General features: G+C 41.4%; 1 protein-coding gene across 1 annotated transcript in view; it reads right to left on the reverse strand.

Moving 5' to 3' along the window:
- Window positions 1–20,243, reverse strand: part of DCXR (dicarbonyl and L-xylulose reductase) — a 51,125-nt gene that overhangs the window by 7,352 nt on the left and 23,530 nt on the right. Inside the window, exons 3-6 of the mRNA XM_053705666.1 lie at window positions 6,659–6,813; window positions 1,479–1,521; window positions 1,284–1,383; window positions 1,139–1,203 (exon numbers count right to left, since the gene is read on the reverse strand). Of these exons, the coding sequence (XP_053561641.1) occupies window positions 1,139–1,203; window positions 1,284–1,383; window positions 1,479–1,521; window positions 6,659–6,813 (363 nt within the window). The remainder of the gene's footprint in view (window positions 1–1,138; window positions 1,204–1,283; window positions 1,384–1,478; window positions 1,522–6,658; window positions 6,814–20,243) is intronic.

Below are 20,243 nucleotides of genomic sequence, written 5' to 3' on the forward strand. Positions count from 1 at the left end.
TTCAGAGAGGTGTAATGTTTTCCATCCTTGTAAATCTCACATTTAATGATGGACCACAGGTTCTCAATGGGGTTCAGATCAGGTTAAGAAGGAGGCCATGTCATTAGATTTTCTTATTTTATACCCTTTCTTGCCAGCCACGCTGTGGAGTACTTGGACGCGTGTGATGGAGCATTGTCCTGCATGAAAATCATGTTTTTCTTGAAGGATGCAGACTTCTTCCTGTACCACTGCTTGAAGAAGGTGTCTTCCAGGAACTGGCAGTAGGACTGGGAGTTGAGCTTGACTCCATCCTCAACCCGAAAAGGCCCCACAAGCTCATCTTTGATGATACCAGCCCAAACCAGTACTCCACCTCCACCTTGCTGGCGTCTGAGTCGGACTGGAGCTCTCTGCCCTTTACCAATCCAGCCACGGGCCCATCCATCTGGCCCATCAAGACTCACTCTCATTTCATCAGTCCATAAAACCTTAAAAAAATCAGTCTTGAGATATTTCTTGGCCCAGTCTTGACATTTCAGCTTGTGTGTCTTGTTCAGTGGTGGTCGTCTTTCAGCCTTTCTTACCTTGGCCATGTCTCTGAGTATTGCACACCTTGTGCTTTTGGGCACTCCAGTGATGTTGCAGCTCTGCACGCTTGACTTTTCTCAGTTCATGGGCAGTTATTTTGCGCCTTGGTTTTTCCACACGCTTCTTGCGACCCTGTTGACTATTTTGAATGAACCGCTTGATTGTTCGATGATCACGCTTCAGAAGCTTTGCAATTTTAAGAGTGCTGCATCCCTCTGCAAGATATCTCACTATTTTTTACTTTACTGAGCCTGTCAAGTCCTTCTTTTGACCCATTTTGCCAAAGGAAAGGAAGTTGCCTAATAATTATGCACACCTGATATAGGGTGTTGATGTCATTAGACCACACCCCTTCTCATTACAGAGATGCACATCACCTAATATGCTTAATTGGTAGTAGGCTTTCGAGCCTATACAGTTTGGAGTAAGACAACATGCATAAAGAGGATGATGTGGTCAAAATACTCATTTGCCTAATAATTCTGCACTCCCTGTATGATCCTCTAAATTATTAGTGACTTTATACTTTATATGTAGAGGTATAATATATAAATAAATAGGATGTTACCTGCTTAGATCCCAGTTCAAGGGCCATAACCTTGGTCAGCATGTCCAGGGCCCCTTTGGTAGCACCTATGAAGCAAATAGATAATAGCTGAATGGTTGTGCACATTCAAATACCATTCCATCATTTCCCAGTGGGTTGTGCTTACAATAAACGGCATGATCCTGCAGTGCACGCTGGGATGCCTGGCTTGAAACATTAACTATGGATCCTGGAACACCACGCTCAATCATCTGACGGGCAACCACCTGAATAAACAAAGAAACATAGGGGTCGAAATAAGGAATCTGAGGTCTAAATCGGAGATAGTTATTCTAACATTTATTGCAAGATTTTGCCTTACCTGAGATACAAGTAAAGCGGCTTTCACATTCACTGCAAAGCTCCTAGGATAGAAGAGCAAATTTAGTTTAATGGGGAGAAAGAAATGGATAACAGTAAAGAGGAGGGGCTTAGCTTGACAAATCCCTGGATGCACACTAATTTTTTTTTTAAGATTACTCTAAATATACCTATATCTAGGTATATATATTGGAGCCTCATAAATGTGATATCAAATTTGTCAAGCCCTTTAGTATATGACTAACTGCAGGATTTAAAAGTATGGAGACCAAGAACACAAAAAAGGAACTTAACACTGGCAAAGAGTATAAAGCTGGGTAGTAATTTTTTTAAAAGATCCCCAAGGCCCAAAAGTGTATATGTTGATGATGGTCCAAATTCTATTTTCTCTTGTAAGGTGTATCCAGTCCACGGATCATCCATTACTTGTGGGATATTCTCATTCCCAACAGGAAGTTGCAAGAGGACACCCACAGCAGAGCTGTAATATAGCTCCTCCCCTAACTGTCATAGCCAGTCATTCTCTTGCAACTCTCAACAAGCTAGGATGTTGTAGGAGAGAGTGGTTAAATATAGTTAGTTTATTTTCTTCAATCAAAAGTTTGTTATTTTTAAATAGTACTGGAGTTGTGCTATTTTATCTCAGGCAGTAAATAGAAGAAGAATCTGCCTGAGGTTTCTATGATCTTAGCAGGTTGTAACTAAGATCCATTGCTATTCTCACATATGTCTGAGGGGATTACACAGATGAGGTAACTTCAGCGAGAGAATAGCGTGCAGTTATAATTTTTTCTAGAGATGGAAAACACTAGAAAATGCTGCTGATACCGGATTAATGTAAGTTAAGCCTGAATACAGTGATTTAATAACGACTGGTATCATGCTTACTCCCAGGGGTAATACCCTTATGATATTGCAATATAAACGTTTGCTGGCATGTTTAATCGTTTTTATATATGCATTGGTGATAAAACTTTATTGGGGCCTAGTTTTTTCCACATGGCTGGCTTAAATTTTGACTAGAAACAGAGGCTTTCCACTGTTATAGTATAAAAGTTACAGTTGGTGCAGTTAAAATTACAAACTGTGACATCCAGCTTCCCTCAGGAGTCCCCTGTATGCTATAGGACATCTCTAAAAGGCTCAAAGGCTTTCCAAAGTCGTTTATTGGGGAAGGTAGGACCACAGCTTGCTGTGGCAGTTGGTTGTGACTGTTATTAAAAAATAAATAAAAAAAAAGTCTATTTAGTTTTTTTGATCCGTTTTTTGAACTAAGGGGTTAATCATCCATTTCCAAGTGGATGCAATGCTCTGCTAGCCTATTACATACACTGTAAAAATTTCGTTTGTTTTACTGCATTTTTTCACTGTTTTTCAAATTCTGACAAAATTTGTTTCTCTTAAAGCAGGTGCGGCATCAACTTCCTCTAATAATAAACAAGAGGGAACTCAATGCTCAATCCAAGACGGTCTGGAGACCAAACCAGACCTGGAAAAAAGGTAAGCAGGTCAAAAAGCCTGCTGCTGCCTCTAAGACAGCATGAAGGAACGACCCCCTATTCGGTAACGGATCTAGTAGGGGGCAGACTTTCACTCTTCGCCCAGGCGTGGGCAAGAGATGTTCAGGATCCCTGGGCGTTGGAAATTATATCCCAGGGATATCTTCTGGACTTCAAAGCTTCCCCCCCCAAAAGGGAGATTTCACCTTTCACAATTATCTGTAAACCAGATAAAGAGTGAGGCATTCTTACACTGTGTACGAGACCTCCTAGTTATGGGAGTGATCCATCCAGTTCCAAAGGAGGAACAGGAACAGGGTTTTTACTCAAATCTGTTTGTGGTTCCCAAAAAAGAGGGAACCTTCAGACCGATTTTGGATCTAAAGATCTTAAACAAATTCCTCAAAGTTCCGTCGTTCAAAATGGAAACTATTCGTACCATCATACCACTGATCCAGGAGGGTCAATATATGACTACAGTGGATCTAAAGGATGCTTATCTTCACTTTCCGATACACAAAGATCATCATCGGTTTCTCAGGTTTGCCTTTCTGGGCAGGCATTACCAGTTGTAGCTCTTCCCTTTGGATTAGCTACAGCCCCAAGAATCTTTACAAAGGTTCTAGGGTCGCTTTTGGCAGTCCTAAGGCCGCGGGGCATAGCAGTAGCCCCTTATTTAGACGACATCCTGATACAGGCGTCAAACTTCCAAATTGCCAAGTCTCATACGGACGTAGTACTGGCATTTCTGAGGTCGCATGGGTGGAAAGTGAACAAGGAAAAGTGTTCTCTATCCCCACTCACAAGAGTTTCCTTTCTAGGGACTCTGATAGATTCTGTAGAAATGAAAATTTACCATGACGGAGTCCTGGTTATCAAAGCTTCTAAATTCCTGTCGGGTTCTTCATTCCATTCCGCGCCCTTTGGTGGCTCAGTGTATGGAAGTAATCGGCTTAATGGTAGCGGCAATGGACATAGTGCCGTTTGCACGCTTACATCTCAGACCGCTGCAACTATGCAGGCTCAGTCAGTGGAGCGGGGATTACACAGATTTGGCCCCTCAACTGAATCTGGACCAACAGACCAGGGATCCTCTTCCCTGGTGGCTATCTCGGGTCCATCTGTCCAAAGGTATGACCTTCGCAGGCCAGATTGGACTATTATAACAACAAATGCCAGCCTTCTAGGTTGGGATGCAGTCTGGAACTCCCTGAAGGCTCAGGGATTGTGGACTCAGGAGGAGTCTCTCCTTCCAATAAATATTCTGGAACTAAGAGCGATATTCAAGGCTCTTCAGGTTTGGCCTCAGTTAGCAACTCTGAGGTACATCAGATTTCAGTCGGTCAACATAACGACTGTAGCTTACATCAACCAGAGGGGGAACAAGAAGTTCCCTAGAGATGTTAGAAGTTTAAAAAATAATTCACTGGGCAGAGATTCACTCTTGCCACCTATCAGCTATCCATATCTCAGGTGTAGAGCACTGGGAGGCGGATTTTCTAAGTCGTCAGACTTTTCATCCGGGAGAGTGGGAACTCCATCCGGAGGTATTTGCACAACTGATTCTCCGTTGAGGCAAACCAGAACTGGATCTCATGGCGTCTCGCCAGAACGCCAAGCTTCCGTGTTACGGATCCAGGTCCAGGGATCCCAAGGCGACACTGATAGATACTCTAGCAGCGCCCTGGTCTTTCAACCTGGCTTATGTGTTTCCACCGTTTCCTCTGCTCCCTCGACCGATTGCCAAGATCAAGCAGGAGAGTGCATCGGTGATTCTGATAGCACCTGCGTGGCCACGCAGGACCTGGTATGCAGATCTAGTGGACATGTCATCCTTTCCACCATGGTCTCTGCCTCTGAGACAGGACCTTCTACTTCAGGGTCCTTTCAACCATCCAAATCTAATTTCTCTGAGGCTGACTGCCTGGAGATTGAATGCTTGATTTTATCAAAGCGTGGCTTCTCCGAGTCAGTTATTGATACCTTAATACAGGCACGAAAGCCTGTCACCAGGAAAATTTACCATAAGGTATGGCGTAGATATCTTTATTGGTGTGAATCCAAGGGTTACTCATGGAGTAAGGTCAGGATTCCTAGGATTTTATCTTTTCTCCAAGAAGGTTTGGAAAAAGGATTGTCAGCTAGTTTCTTAAAGGGACAGATTTTTGCTCTGTCTATTCTTTTGCACTAGCGTCTGGCAGATGTTCCAGACGTTCAGGCAATTTGTCAGGCTTTAGTTTGAATCAAGCCTGTGTTTAAACCTGTTGCTCCACCATGGAGCTTAAACTTGGTTCTTAATGTTCTTCAAGGAGTTCCGTTTGAACCTCTTCATTCCATAGATAAACTTTTATCTTGGAAAGTTCTTTTTTTTTTTTTGGTAGCTATTTCCTCGGCTCGTAGAGTCTCTGAGCTATCTGCCTTACAATGTGATTCTCCTTATCTGATTTTTCATACGGATAAGGTAGTCCTGCGTACCAAACCTGGGTTCTTACCTAAGGTGGTATCTAACAAGAATATCAATCAAGAGATTGTGGTTCCATCCTTGTGTTACACAATCTGGACGTGGTCTGTGCTTTAAAGTTTTACTTACAAGCTACTAAAGATTTTCGTCAAACATCTGCTTTGTTTGTTGTCTACTCTGGACAGAGGAGAGGTCAAAAGGCTTTGGCAACCTCTTTTTCTTTTTGGCTAAGAAGCTTAATCCGCTTAGCCTATGAGACTGCTGCACAGCAGCCTCCTGAAAGGATTACAGCTCATTCCACTAGAGCTGTGGCTTCCACTTGGGCCTTTAAAAATGAGGCTTCTGTTGAACAGATTTGCAAGGCGGCGTCTTCGCTTCATACTTTTTCAAAATTTTACAAATTTGATACTTTTGGTTCTTCGGAAGGCTATATTTGTGAGAAAGGTTTTACAGGCAGTGGTTCCTTCCATTTAAGTTCCTGCCTTGTCCCTCCCTTCGTGTACTTTAGCTTTGGTATCCCACAAGTAATGGATGATCCGTGGACTGGATACACCTTACAAGAGAAAACACAATTTATGCTTACCTGATAAATTTATTTCTCTTGTGGTGTATCCAGTCCACGGCCCGCCCTGTCATTTTAAGGCAGGTCATTTTTAAATTTAAACTACAGTAACCACTACACCCTATGGTTCCTCCTTTCTCGGCTTGTTTTCGGTCGAATGACTGGCTATGACAGTTAGGGGAGGAGCTATATTACAGCTCTGCTGTGGGTGTCCTCTTGCAACTTCCTGTTGGGAATGAGAATATCCCACAAGTAATGGATGATCCGTGGACTGGATACACCACAAGAGAAAGAAATTTATCAGGTAAGCATAAATTGTGTTTTTTAAACAAACACATAAATTGGGTTGATAAGGCCGAGATGCAAACCTGGAGAAAGGAGACTTGGCAGTTAATAGTCTAATTAGGGTTAAAACTTAAGTGAGCCAACAAAGTCCAAAAGACCTAGTTTTATATTATTCTACATCCTAAACAACCTCTGGATTAACATCTTGGGTGCCTAAAAGGGCCTTCAATACATTGTAGCCTACTGTACTAGTACAATAACATGTCCTCTCCTTCCTGCTTTTATTCTACAAATAAACAGTTTACCATTCCTTCAGGTTTCATGCAAGATACAAAGTATGCCATGCGGCCAATAAATGCAAACACTACACTAACCTGTCAAATGCTTCCTCTGTGACCTCAAGCAGTGGCTGCAAGAGGGCTACCCCTGCATTATTAACCAGAAGGTCTATGGGTCCCAAAGAACTCAGAGCAGCCTCTGTGGTCTTCCAGTCTGCCAGATCCACACAGATTGTCTGCACACCTGGGCACTACAGGGGAATAGGGTCAGGTGATATTCAGCAAAAACAAAGTGGAAAAATCCAAATCATTCAAGTAGCACACTATGGCCTAGTTTCCATTGAGGTCGTACAGTTTGGAAACTAGTGGTAACATAAAAAATCTCCATAGACTTTAATGGAGATAAATGTTTTTACCACCAGTTTCCGAACTTTAACACCTTAATGGAAACTAGGCCTATGTCGGTTGTGATAATGTTTAAAGGATGACAATTGTGTAGGAATGTCAATAATATGCAGTTGTCATGTAGCAGATGATATCAGAGCAGTGAGAGAGAGAACATAATTGATGTTTAATAATATATATTATGTGCTTAATAATATATGTGCTGAGTAGTTAGAAGTAATATGACACTGTTTGTACTGAAAAGGTGAAACATAAAATAACCTAAACACAGATACCTCAAACCTCAAATGCAAAGGCACTTGGAAGAGGTAAAAAAATATAGGTAAAAGAAAGCACAGAAGATGGGAGGTTTAAAACTACAATATAGATATTTGCCAAGTAGTCTTTCCACATAATTATTGGGCCACATTATGGCTGTATCAGATGGTCAATATCCATACCCTATACAAGATGATAGATCAAGTGGTTTAAAAGCCCCATCTAAAGCAGTTTTCTCCAACATAGGTGTGTCCGGTCCACGGCGTCATCCTTACTTGTGGGACATTCCCCTCCCCAACAGGAAATGGCAAAGAGCCCAGCAAAGCTGGTCACATGATCCCTCCTAGGCTCCGCCTACCCCAGTCATTCTCTTTGCCGTTGCACAGGCAACATCTCCACGGAGATGGCTAAGAGTTTTTTGGTGTTTAAATGTAGTTTTTATTCTTCAATCAAGTGTTTGTTATTTTAAAATAGTGCTGGTATGTACTATTTACTCTGAAACAGAAAAGAGAAGAAGATTTCTGTTTGTAAGAGGAAGATGATTTTAGCAAACGTTACTAAAATCGATTGCTGTTTCCACACAGGACTGTTGAGATGAAGTAACTTCAGTTGGGGGAAGCAGTTGGCAGACTTTTCTGCCTGAGGTATGACTGGCCACATTTCTAACAAGACTTTGTAATGCTGGAAGGCTGTCATTTTCCCTATGGGGACCGGTAAGCCATTTTCTTAGATTAAGTAAAAGAATAAAGGGCTTTATAAGGGCTTAAAAAACTGGTAGACATTTTTCTGGGCTAAAACGATTACTTTGCTAAGCATATTTGGCAGATTATAACTCTTTATAGTTATTATAATCTTGGGGATTGTTGTTAAAAAACGGCAGGCACTGTATGGACACCTTTTTCAGATGGGGGCCTTCTCTAGTCATAGGCAGAGCCTCATTTTCGCGCCACTAATGCGCAGTTGTTTTTGGAAAGCAAGGCATGCAGATGCATGTGTGAGGAGCTAAGAACCACTGAAAAAGCTTATAGAAGGCGTCATTTGGTATCGTATTCCCCTCTGGGCTTGGTTGGGTCTCAGCAAAGCAGATACCTGGGACTGTATAGGGGTTAAAGCTTTCAAATTTGGTGTGCAATACTTTTAAGGCTTTAAGACACTGTGGTGAAATTTTGGTGAATTTTGAACAATTGCTTCATGCTTTTTCGCATATTCAGTAATAAAGTGTGTTCTGTTTAAAATTTAAAGTGACAGTAACGGTTTTATTTTAAAACGTTTTTTGTGCTTTGTTGACAAGTTTAAGCCTGTTTAACATGTCTGAACCTTCAGATAAGCGATGTTCTATATGTATGAAAGCCAATGTGTCTCCCCATTTAAATATATGTGATAATTGTGACATAGTGTCCAAACAAAGTAGGGACAATGATGCCACAGATAATAATATTGCCCAAGATGATTCTTCAGATGAGGGGAGTAAGCATGGTACTGCATCATCCCCTTCTGTGTCTACACCAGTTTTGCCCACACAAGAGGCCCCTAGTACATCTAGTGCGCCAATACTTATTACCATGCAACAATTAACGGCTGTTATGGATAATTCTATTGCAAATATTTTATCTAAAATGCCTACTTATCAGAGAAAGCGCGATTGCTCTGTTTTAAACACTGAAGAGCAAGAGGACGCTGATGATAACGTTTCTGACATACCCTCACACCAATCTGAAGGGGCCAGGAGGGAGGTTTTGTCTGAGGGAGAAATTTCAGATTCAGGAAAAATTTCTCAAAAAGCTGAACCTGATGTTGTAACATTTAAATTTAAATTAGAACATCTCCGCGCACTGCTTAAGGAGGTATTATCTACTCTGGATGATTGTGACAATTTGGTCATTCCAGAGAAATTATGTAAGATGGACAAGTTCCTAGAGGTTCCGGTGCCCCCCGATGCTTTTCCTATACCCAAGCGGGTGGCGGACATAGTAAATAAGGAATGGGAAAGGCCCGGCATACCTTTTGTTCCTCCCCCTATATTTAAGAAATTATTTCCTATAGTCGACCCCAGAAAGGACTTATGGCAGACAGTCCCTAAGGTCGAGGGGGCGGTCTCTACTCTAAACAAACGCACTACTATTCCCATAGAAGATAGTTGTGCTTTCAAAGATCCTATGGATAAAAAATTAGAGGGTTTGCTTAAAAAGATGTTTGTTCAGCAAGGTTACCTTCTACAACCAATTTCATGCATTGTTCCTGTCACTACGGCAGCGTGTTTCTGGTTCGAAGAACTAGAAAAGTCGCTCAATAAAGAATCTTCGTATGAGGAGGTTATGGACAGAGTTCAAGCACTTAAATTGGCTAACTCTTTTATTCTAGATGCCGCTTTGCAATTAGCTAGATTAGCGGCGAAAAATTCAGGGTTTGCTATCGTGGCGCGCAGAGCGCTTTGGCTAAAGTCTTGGTCAGCGGATGTGTCTTCCAAGACAAAATTGCTTAACATCCCTTTCAAGGGTAAAACACTGTTTGGTCCTGATTTGAAAGAGATTATTTCAGACATCACCGGGGGAAAGGGCCACGCCCTTCCTCAGGATAGGTCTTTTAAGGCTAGAAATAAGCCTAATTTTCGTCCCTTTCGCAGAAACGGACCAGCTTCTACTTCTACATCCTCTAAGCAAGAGGGTAATACTTCTCAACCCAAACCAGCCTGGAGACCGATGCAAGGCTGGAACAAGGGTAAGCAGGCCAAGAAGCCTGCCACTGCTACCAAAACAGCATGAAGGGATGGCCCCCGATCCGGGACCGGATCTGGTGGGGGGCAGACTTTCTCTCTTTGCTCAGGCCTGGGCAAGAGATGTTCAGGATCCTTGGGCACTAGAAATAGTTTCTCAAGGTTATCTCCTGGAATTCAAGGAACTACCCCCAAGGGGAAGGTTCCACAGGTCTCAATTATCTTCAAACCAAATATAAAGACAGGCATTCTTACATTGTGTAGAAGACCTGTTAAAGAATGGAGTAATTCATCCAGTTCCAATAGGAGAACAAGGGATGGGGTTTTACTCCAACCTGTTCATAGTTCCCAAAAAAAGAGGGAACATTCAGACCAATTTTAGATCTCAAGATCCTAAACAAATTTCTCAGGGTTCCATCGTTCAAAATGGAAACCATTCGAACGATCCTTCCTTCCATCCAGGAAGGTCAATTTATGACCACGGTGGATTTAAAGGATGCGTACCTACATATTCCTATCCACAAGGAACATCATCAGTTCCTAAGGTTCGCTTTTCTGGATAAGCATTACCAGTTTGTGGCACTTCCATTCGGATTAGCCACTGCTCCGAGAATTTTCACAAAGGTACTAGGGTCCCTTCTAGCGGTTCTAAGACCAAGGGGCATTGCAGTAGTACCGTACTTGGACGACATCCTGATTCAAGCATCGTCTCTGTCAAAAGCAAAGGCTCATACGGACATCGTCCTAGCCTTTCTCAGATCTCACGGATGGAAAGTGAACATAGAAAAAAGTTCTCTTTCCCCGTCAACAAGAGTTCCCTTCTTGGGAACAATAATAGACTCCTTGGAAATGAGGTTTTTTCTGACAGAGGTCAGAAAATCAAAACTTCTAAGCTCTTGTCAAGTACTTCATTCTGTTCTTCGTCCTTCCATAGCGCAGTGCATGGAAGTAATAGGATTGATGGTTGCAGCAATGGACATAGTTCCTTTTGCACGAATTCATCTAAGACCATTACAACTGTGCATGCTCAGACAGTGGAATGGGGATTATACAGACTTGTCTCCGACGATTCAAGTAGATCAAAGGACCAGAGATTAACTCCGTTGGTGGCTGATCCTGGACAACCTGTCACAGGGAATGAGCTTCCGCAGACCAGAGTGGGTCATTGTCACGACCGACGCCAGTCTGGTGGGCTGGGGCACGGTCTGGGAACCCCTGAAAGCTCAGGGTCTATGGTCTCGGGAAGAATCTCTTCTCCCGATAAACATTCTGGAACTGAGAGCGATATGCAATGCTCTCAAAGCTTGGCCTCATCTTGCAAAGGCCAAATTCATAAGGTTTCAATCAGACAACATGACGACAGTTGCGAATATCAACCATCAGGGGGGAACAAGGAGTTCCCTGGCGATGGAGGAAGTGACCAAGATAATTCAATGGGCGGAGGATCACTCCTGCCACTTGTCTGCAATCCACATCCCAGGAGTGGAAAATTGGGAAGCGGATTTTCTGAGTCGTCAGACATTCCATCCGGGGGAGTGGGAACTCCATCCGGAAATCTTTGCCCAAATAACTCAATTATGGGGCATTCCAGACATGGATCTGATGGCCTCTCGTCAGAACTTCAAGGTTCCTTGTTACGGGTCCAGATCCAGGGATCCCAAGGCGGCTCTAGTAGATGCACTAGTAGCACCTTGGACCTTCAACCTAGCTTATGTATTCCCACCGTTTCCTCTCATTCCCAGGCTGGTAGCCAGGATCAATCAGGAGAGGGCTTCGGTGATCTTGATAGCTCCTGCGTGGCCACGCAGGACTTGGTATGCAGACCTGGTGAATATGTCATCGGCTCCACCATGGAAGCTACCTTTGAGACAGGACCTTCTTGTTCAAGGTCCATTCGAACATCCGAATCTGGTTTCCCTCCAACTGACTGCTTGGAGATTGAACGCTTGATTTTATCAAAGCGTGGGTTTTCAGATTCTGTAATAGATACTCTGATTCAGGCTAGAAAGCCTGTAACTAGAAAAATTTACCATAAAATATGGAAAAAATATATCTGTTGGTGTGAATCTAAAGGATTCCCATGGAACAAGATAAAAATTCCTAAGATTCTATCCTTTCTACAAGAAGGTTTGGAGAAAGGATTATCTGCAAGTTCTCTGAAGGGACAGATCTCTGCTTTATCTGTTTTACTTCACAAAAGACTGGCAGCTGTGCCAGACGTTCAAGCGTTTGTTCAGGCTCTGGTTAGAATCAAGCCTGTTTACAGACCTTTGACTCCTCCCTGGAGTCTTAATCTAGTTCTTTCAGTTCTTCAAGGGGTTCCGTTTGAACCCTTACATTCCGTAGATATTAAGTTATTATCTTGGAAAGTTTTGTTTTTGGTTGCAATTTCTTCTGCTAGAAGAGTTTCTGAGTTATCTGCTCTGCAGTGTTCTCCGCCCCATCTGGTGTTCCATGCAAATAAGGTGGTTTTGCGGACTAAGCCTGGTTTTCTTCCGAAAGTTGTTTCCAACAAAAATATTAACCAGGAGATAGTTGTACCTTCTTTGTGTCCAAATCCAGTTTCAAAGAAGGAACGTTTGTTACACAATTTGGACGTAGTCCGTGCTCTAAAATTCTATTTAGAGGCCACTAAAGATTTCAGACAAACATCTTCTTTGTTTGTTGTTTATTCTGGTAAAAGGAGAGGTCAAAAGGCAACTTCTACCTCTCTTTCTTTTTGGCTTAAAAGCATTATCCGATTGGCTTATGAGACTGCCGGACGGCAGCCTCCTGAAAGAATCACAGCTCATTCCACTAGGGCTGTGGCTTCCACATGGGCCTTCAAGAACGAGGCTTCTGTTGACCAGATATGTAAGGCAGCGACTTGGTCTTCACTGCACACTTTTGCCAAATTTTACAAATTTGATACTTTTGCTTCTTCAGAGGCTATTTTTGGGAGAAAGGTTTTGCAAGCCGTGGTGCCTTCCATTTAGGTGACCTGATTTGCTCCCTCCCTTCATCCGTGTCCTAAAGCTTTGGTATTGGTTCCCACAAGTAAGGATGACGCCGTGGACCGGACACACCTATGTTGGAGAAAACAGAATTTATGCTTACCTGATAAATTACTTTCTCCAACGGTGTGTCCGGTCCACGGCCCGCCCTGGTTTTTTTAATCAGGTCTGATGAATTATTTTCTCTAACTACAGTCACCACGGTATCATATGGTTTCTCCTATGCATATTTCCTCCTGTACGTCGGTCGAATGACTGGGGTAGGCGGAGCCTAGGAGGGATCATGTGACCAGCTTTGCTGGGCTCTTTGCCATTTCCTGTTGGGGAGGGGAATGTCCCACAAGTAAGGATGACGCCGTGGACCGGACACACCGTTGGAGAAAGTAATTTATCAGGTAAGCATAAATTCTGTTATTTCATACATTACAGAACTATTTGTGAAGGGTTCCCCTTCAGACTGCTACTCCATTGTAACATTCAGATCTTTTAAATATTATCTCACTTCCATGTAATTGCTCTTAATTTGCATAAAAATGATAAAACAACAAGAATCCATAGTGGGTTTTTTTTTTTTTTTTTTTTTTTTAAATCTAGCTTTCTTTCTTTAGAGCCACTATTTCCTATACTAGCAGCAAAAAAAAAAAGAGGTGTCTGATAATCTACAATTGAGAGTTTACTAAATTCATTAGGAATTACACATAGGAAAAAAATAACCCTGAAAACTACACCAGACATCTTGGCATCTTCTTGTACCAATAAAGTACCTGATCATATATTTGTTCTATTATTAGCTATTAATAACACAGCAATACAGTTACATTAAAGCAGGGGTATTAAACTCAATGTATCTGGGGGTCACTGGCCAAGTGCCCTGCGCTCATGGGGGCCACTTGAACTGAGTAAGTGCTAGATATACTAGGAACTGGAAGTGACGTTTACCCAAGTAGTAGTGCATGGTGGGAGTTGTAGCGCACAACAGACATACAGTTGTCTATATTTATCTTGTGAGTGCCAAGTGTAGAGATCATTCTGGAACTGTATAACAATGTCATAAGTGACATTTATCCAAGCAGTGCAGGGTGCGAGTTTGCACTGGACTCGTGTCTTTATATTTATCTTTTAAGTTCCTATATAGAACATCAATTAGTTACACCTCTTAGAACCCTAAAAAAAAATCTGACAGCCCAAATTAATGGTTTATCTTAAAGGGACAGTCTACACCAGAATTTTTATTGTTTTAAAAGATAGATATAATTCCTTTATTACCCATTCCCCAGTTTTGCATAACCAACACAGTCATAATAATATACTTTTAACCTCTGTGATTATCTTGTATCTAAGCCTCTGCAAACTGCCCCTTTATTTCAGTTCTTTTGACAGACTTGCAGTTTAGCCAATCAGTGCCTGCTCCCAGATAACTTCACGTGCACGAGCAGTGTTATCTATATGAAATACGTGAACTAACACCCTCTAGTGGTGAAAAACTGTTAAATGCATACTGAAAAGAGGTGGCCTTCAAGGTCTAAGAAATTAGCATATGAACCTTCTAGGTTAAGCTTTCAACTAAGAATACCAAGAGAACAAAGCAAAATTGGTGATAAAAGTAAATTGGAAAATTGTTTAAAATTACATGCCCTATCTGAATCATGAAAGTTTATTTTGGCCTAGACTGTGCCTTTAAACAAGGGAGGGCCACATGAAAGTATCTTGGGTGCCGCATATGGCCCCAGGGCCTGTACTTTGAGACCACTGCATTAAAGGGACATGATACCCAAATGTTGAATCATTTGAAAGTGATGCAGCAGAGCTGTAAACATCTGACTAGAAAATATCACCTGAACATCTAAATGTAAAAAATGGAAGATATTTACCTCAAAATTTCCTAAGTATTCACATCTAACTGTAAAGAATGCTAGTCATGTTATTTTCCTATTCAGTTCAAGGAAGTTTACTGTGAAATCTTGAGATGTAAGTGAAATCTCATGAGATCACAGCAAAGCAAAAGCATGACCTCAGCACTGCTGATGCTGATTGGCTATTGTGTTTGAATGTTTTCTTCAACTCACAGATTTACAGCAGCTAAAGTATAACTGTTCACAGAGCACTTACTCTGGTAAACTGAAGAAATTTTGAGGTAACGTCTTCCATTTTTACATAAAGATGAGGTGATATTTTCATGTCAGCTTTTACAGTTATGCTGCATCACTTTCAAGTGATTTAGCATATGATATTATGTCCCTTTAAATGGATATGAAACCCAAATGTCTTCTTTCATGATTAGAGCATGCAATTTTAAGCACCTTTCTAATTTATGCCTATTATCAATTTTTCTTCGTTCCCTTTGGTATCTTTATTTGAAAAGGCAGGAATGTAAGCTTAGGAGCCAGACCATTTTTGGTCCTGCATCTGGGTAGAGCTTCCTGACTGGTGGCTAAATAGAAAGATGCACTTTCTGGTTTCTTATCTGCCATTAAAATCTGTTTTAAAGTTTATATATTGAAGGTGAAATGGTCTTCATAACAAACATGAGTCAGGGAGAATCTTAATATTACAAGCCTATATTTGTACAAGCAGTGCATTTTGCTAAACAAAGGAGGGGATAATAGTCAATCAAAGCAGTCTTTTAACTGGAAATATTTGGATGGGGTAGACCTCACTTGTCATGCTTACACTGTTCCCTATATCACACCCACATGGGTAGGGGCAGTGATGTGCGGTGAGGTCAGAGACTGGTGAGGCACTGGCTAAGATATGCCAGAGGAACACATATATGAACCCGATATCAGTAGCTTAAATTTATTATTAAATTGGCATGTTGCACAATGACAATTAGCACTATTTACAACATACGCATACAGGTAAGAAACTAATAAATTCTTTTAGTCCTCAAGTACCCTCTACAGGGCCGGTTTTCATTATAGCTGAACCAGTGCACAGGTGAAATAACCAGCTCATGGATGAGAACATGCACACACACTCTGCTCACTGACACACACAAACGCTTCTCAAAGACACACACAGATCATTGAAACAAACAGTTCTTGCCCACAATATATTCACACAATGACCATAAACACCATACTGAAACATAATGCTTTTACACACCCTGCTCACATAACTATACACATAATTCGGTGGCACAGTACCAGTTACTTAGCAATTAGAATGATACACAATCTCTTCTTTATTCCCTACAGTGTTATAAAAAAAATAAAACTAAATTATCATACTAACAGGTTCCACATATCCACTCCTAGTTTGTGACAAGCTGGAAAATACATTGTATGCAGCCCTGCTCAATGGGGCATACACACACTGCCCTTGCATAACTTTCAGCCTAACAAGCGATTGCTATATAGAGTTAAAAGGGTGCATACCCCAATGCCAGCAGATAAAGCCATGTAGTAAAGTAATGCATATATCAAAAACAGCTCCAATACCAACAGATAAAACAAATTGATGCTTTAGGGGTGACAGGTTGTACTGCACTGAGCATACTACTGAAAGATTCAGGGTGAGAGCTTGCCCTTAATACATCAAAAAGTGAAGCACCTGTGGGTAACAGTTTGCCCTAGTAATGTTTTATGTATGAGAGAGTGTGTATAGTGTGATTGATTCTGGGGCCTCGCTAAAAAATATGGAGATCTGGAACAGTGCCTCCTAGAGCACACAAAGGGATAAGCTTCAATCTCTTTAGTAGGTATGGGAGCAGAGCTTGTGACCCAGCAAAGTAAACATGGTGTTGCGACATGTACGATGAGTACAAAGGAGAAGACATAGCAGTGGCGTATTTAGGTTTTGTGCTGCCCTAGGCACTCAAAAATCTACTGGCCCAACCAAAAAACCCTACTTGTTCAAGGTATGAGCAGTTCAGTTTTATTTTGAACTAGAGGCAACTATCTTTTGAAAGAAAATTTATGTTACTCAAATTGATATTGAAACAGGAAAATCTTGTTTTTGCACTGCTTATGGCATTGGTTGATAAAGAACATTCTCCAATGCCATTGGTTGACAGGAACACATCTCCATGATTATAAAAAAAATGGAACATCACCTTTTCACTTAATTAAAACATAATAATAATAATCCATTTTAAAATGCCCTTTTAGTTTCAACAAGTTTCATGTGGATTTTAGTAATGATAAATATTTACTGAAATGTGTAATAAACATATTTAGGATTTTTTTTTTTTTTTTTTTAAAGATGCCAACAATGAAAATGTCATATACTGGCCCCCCTTGCTTTTGTCATCATCTGTTGATCTTTGTCATTAGCATGACTTTACATCAATCAGATGGTCAAATATGCAGCCTATGAGTTCACAAATGGGCTGTTCTGTGCTTTCCATTTCTATTTTGGACTGATCAAAAGTATATAAATCCACTATGTATGTGTGAATGGTGGTGGAGTGAAGATGAAGGGGTGGATACTGAGTGAGTATTTAAATTAGTGTCTCTTTGAATGAGAAACCTTCATGACCAAAGATATTATGAACAAAAATATTAGTTGAATCAGCTTCTATGGCCTGCTTATTTTAGTCTCAGAATGCAGAATATCTTACGAATTTGGGTGGCTCTTCATCTCAGTATTAAATTACAAAATGATGGTTCACCTCTGAATCAGCAATTTGAGCTAGCAGCAACGTATTTTAAATGTATGCTACTGTTTTTAAAAAAAAATTCTGTTTTTGTTTTTAAAATGTACTTCTCATTTGTCTTGATGCCATGTAACAAGCTGTTGGTTGTTAAATTTTATGTCCACCTTTGTCTTAAATAAAAATAATATATATTATTGGGTGAAAAGTAAAATCAGTAAGAGTTCTAATTGATATAGCCTTTATTTGTGCAGATATAAGATTTTAAATCAACCAAGAAAAGTGCAGGCAAGGGGAGCTTGTAATTTGTGCCTTCTTAGCTTTCTAACTAATAATTAGAAAGCTAAGAAGGCACAAAATTGTTGTTCCTTCTCTGTGTGCTAATCCTTCCTCTAAGAAGGAGCGTCTGTTGCACAACTTGGACGTGGTTCGTGCTTTGAATTTTTACTTGCAAGAGACCAAAGATTTCCGTCAAACATCTTCTCTGTTTGTTGTCTATTCTGGAAAACGTAGAGGTCAAAAAGCTAGGGCTACCTCTCTTTCTTTTTGGCTGAAAAGCATCATCCGTTTGGCATACGAGACTGCTGGACAGCAGCCTCCTGAAAGAATTACAGCTCACTCTACTAGAGCGGTGGCTTCCACTTGGGCTTTTAAAAATGATGCTTCTGTTGAACAGATTTGTAAGGCTACAAATTCACTTCATACCTTTTCCAAATTTGATACTTTTGCTTCTTCGGAGACTATTTTTGGGAGAAAAGTTCTTCAAGCAGTGGTGCCTTCTGTTTAGCTATCTGTCTTGTCCCTCCCGTTCATCCGTGTCCTGTAGCTTTGGGATTGTATCCCACAAGTAAAGGATGAATCCGTGGACTCGTCGTACCTTATAGAAGAAAAGTAAATTGATGCTTACCTGATAAATTAATTTCTTCTATGGTACGACGAGTCCTGTACCTTCGGTCGAATGACTGGGGGGTGGAGCTAAGGGAGGAGCTATATAGACAGCTCTGCTGTGGTGCTCTTTGCCACTTCCTGTAAGCAGGAGGATAATATCCCACAAGTAAAAGATGAATCCGTGGACTCGTCGTACCATAGAAGAAATTAATTTATCAGGTAAGCATAAATTTACTTTTTTAAACCCTTTTTGCTTATTAAATAAAAAAAATCCTCCAGGCTCCACTGCAGTTTTGACTAAAAAACATTAAAATTGTTATTTTTAAATCTTTAGGCTGAAAGTGGAATGGGCTTTTGCCTAATACTTCTATCTATCGCACATGCTGTGCAAAAGCACTTTCCACTTTCAGCCTGCATTGCTTGCAGCACCACCTACAGGCCAGCCCATAGCCTTCCTAACCACACAGCTCTTAGTGTGCGAGTGAGAGCCAGCTGTCACGTGACACTCGCGCACTAAGAGCTGACTGTGGGTGTGGGAGGAGGCAGGGGCGTAACTACTGCAGTCGGGGGTCGCCATTGCAAACGGGCCCATATTTGCAGAACTTGCAGAAGGGACCAGGTCAGGAGAACTATATGGCTGCAGACCTAGGGGTCGCTTTTCCCTCCCGGTGGATTCAGAGCCTCCTTCAGGTGCTCGGACAAGAAGAACTGGCGTCCAACACGGACAGGGAGGTGATCCTGTCAGACTATCAGGTGAGGGATCCCGTCCCGCAGGGAGGCAGCCGGATGGGAAGGGACTTGTTGCTGTTGCCGGAGACTAGTAGTGGGCGCCAGCTCCCTCTCTCAGGGGGTTGAACTTGTTTGGCTCCTCTCCGGACAGCTAATTGTTGACGTTCTGTCATTCAGAATGTTTCTTTTCAGATACAACAGTAAAAACTCAGCTGTGCTAAAATGTTTTCAGTTGTGATCTAACACTTTGTCTGTAAACTGAAAGATTTAGGTGACTGGGGGGCTTCGGCTGGGTGAGGGAGACTTGTGGATGTGGGTGGAGACAAGACCAACATGAGTGGGGTCATGGACGTTCTGCAGACAGGGATGGAGGACTGAGTTAATTTTACCAACCAGGGCATTTTTAGAAAAAGGAAAGTGCAATGGTGCTTCTTAAGGTCAAGTGGCCAAAAGAAAATACAGATTTTATAAGGTTGAGCTGAAAGATTTCTACATCAATAGCCCTTGAAGCTTTATGTTGTGTAAGGAACCAGAAATATTGTCCCATTATTGATGAGATTTCATGTATGCCATATTGTGTATATATACAAACACATATATATATATATATATATATATATATATATATATATATATATATATATATATATATATATATATACATACACACACACATACATACACACATACATACACACACACATATATATACACTAACACTAACCCCAAAATTGGTACTCACAGTTGGTGACAAAAGATCTTGATCCCAGCGGCGAAGCATCTTCATCCAGGCTGCTCCATCTGTATCCATCGCGGAACTGGCATCTTCTATCTTAATCCCAGTGGAGGCTCGGATGGATGCGCGGAGGTGGAGGTCCAGGCGGATTCTATCAGTCCTTCGTGGAGGTCCTCTTCATGCAATCAACCACCGCACACTGAAGATTGAATGCAAGGTACCCCTTTTATATTGGGATGGAGCCGTCTGGATGAAGATCTTTCGCCGGTCTTCAGCAACTGGGGTTTTGGGGTTAGTGTTAGGTATTTTTTTGGGGATGTTTTTTTTTTTTAATGGACCGAAAAAGCTGAATGCCCTTTTAAGGG

This window comes from Bombina bombina, chromosome 1 (genome assembly GCF_027579735.1).
Source record: "Bombina bombina isolate aBomBom1 chromosome 1, aBomBom1.pri, whole genome shotgun sequence".
Classification (NCBI taxonomy): Eukaryota; Metazoa; Chordata; class Amphibia; order Anura; family Bombinatoridae; genus Bombina; species Bombina bombina.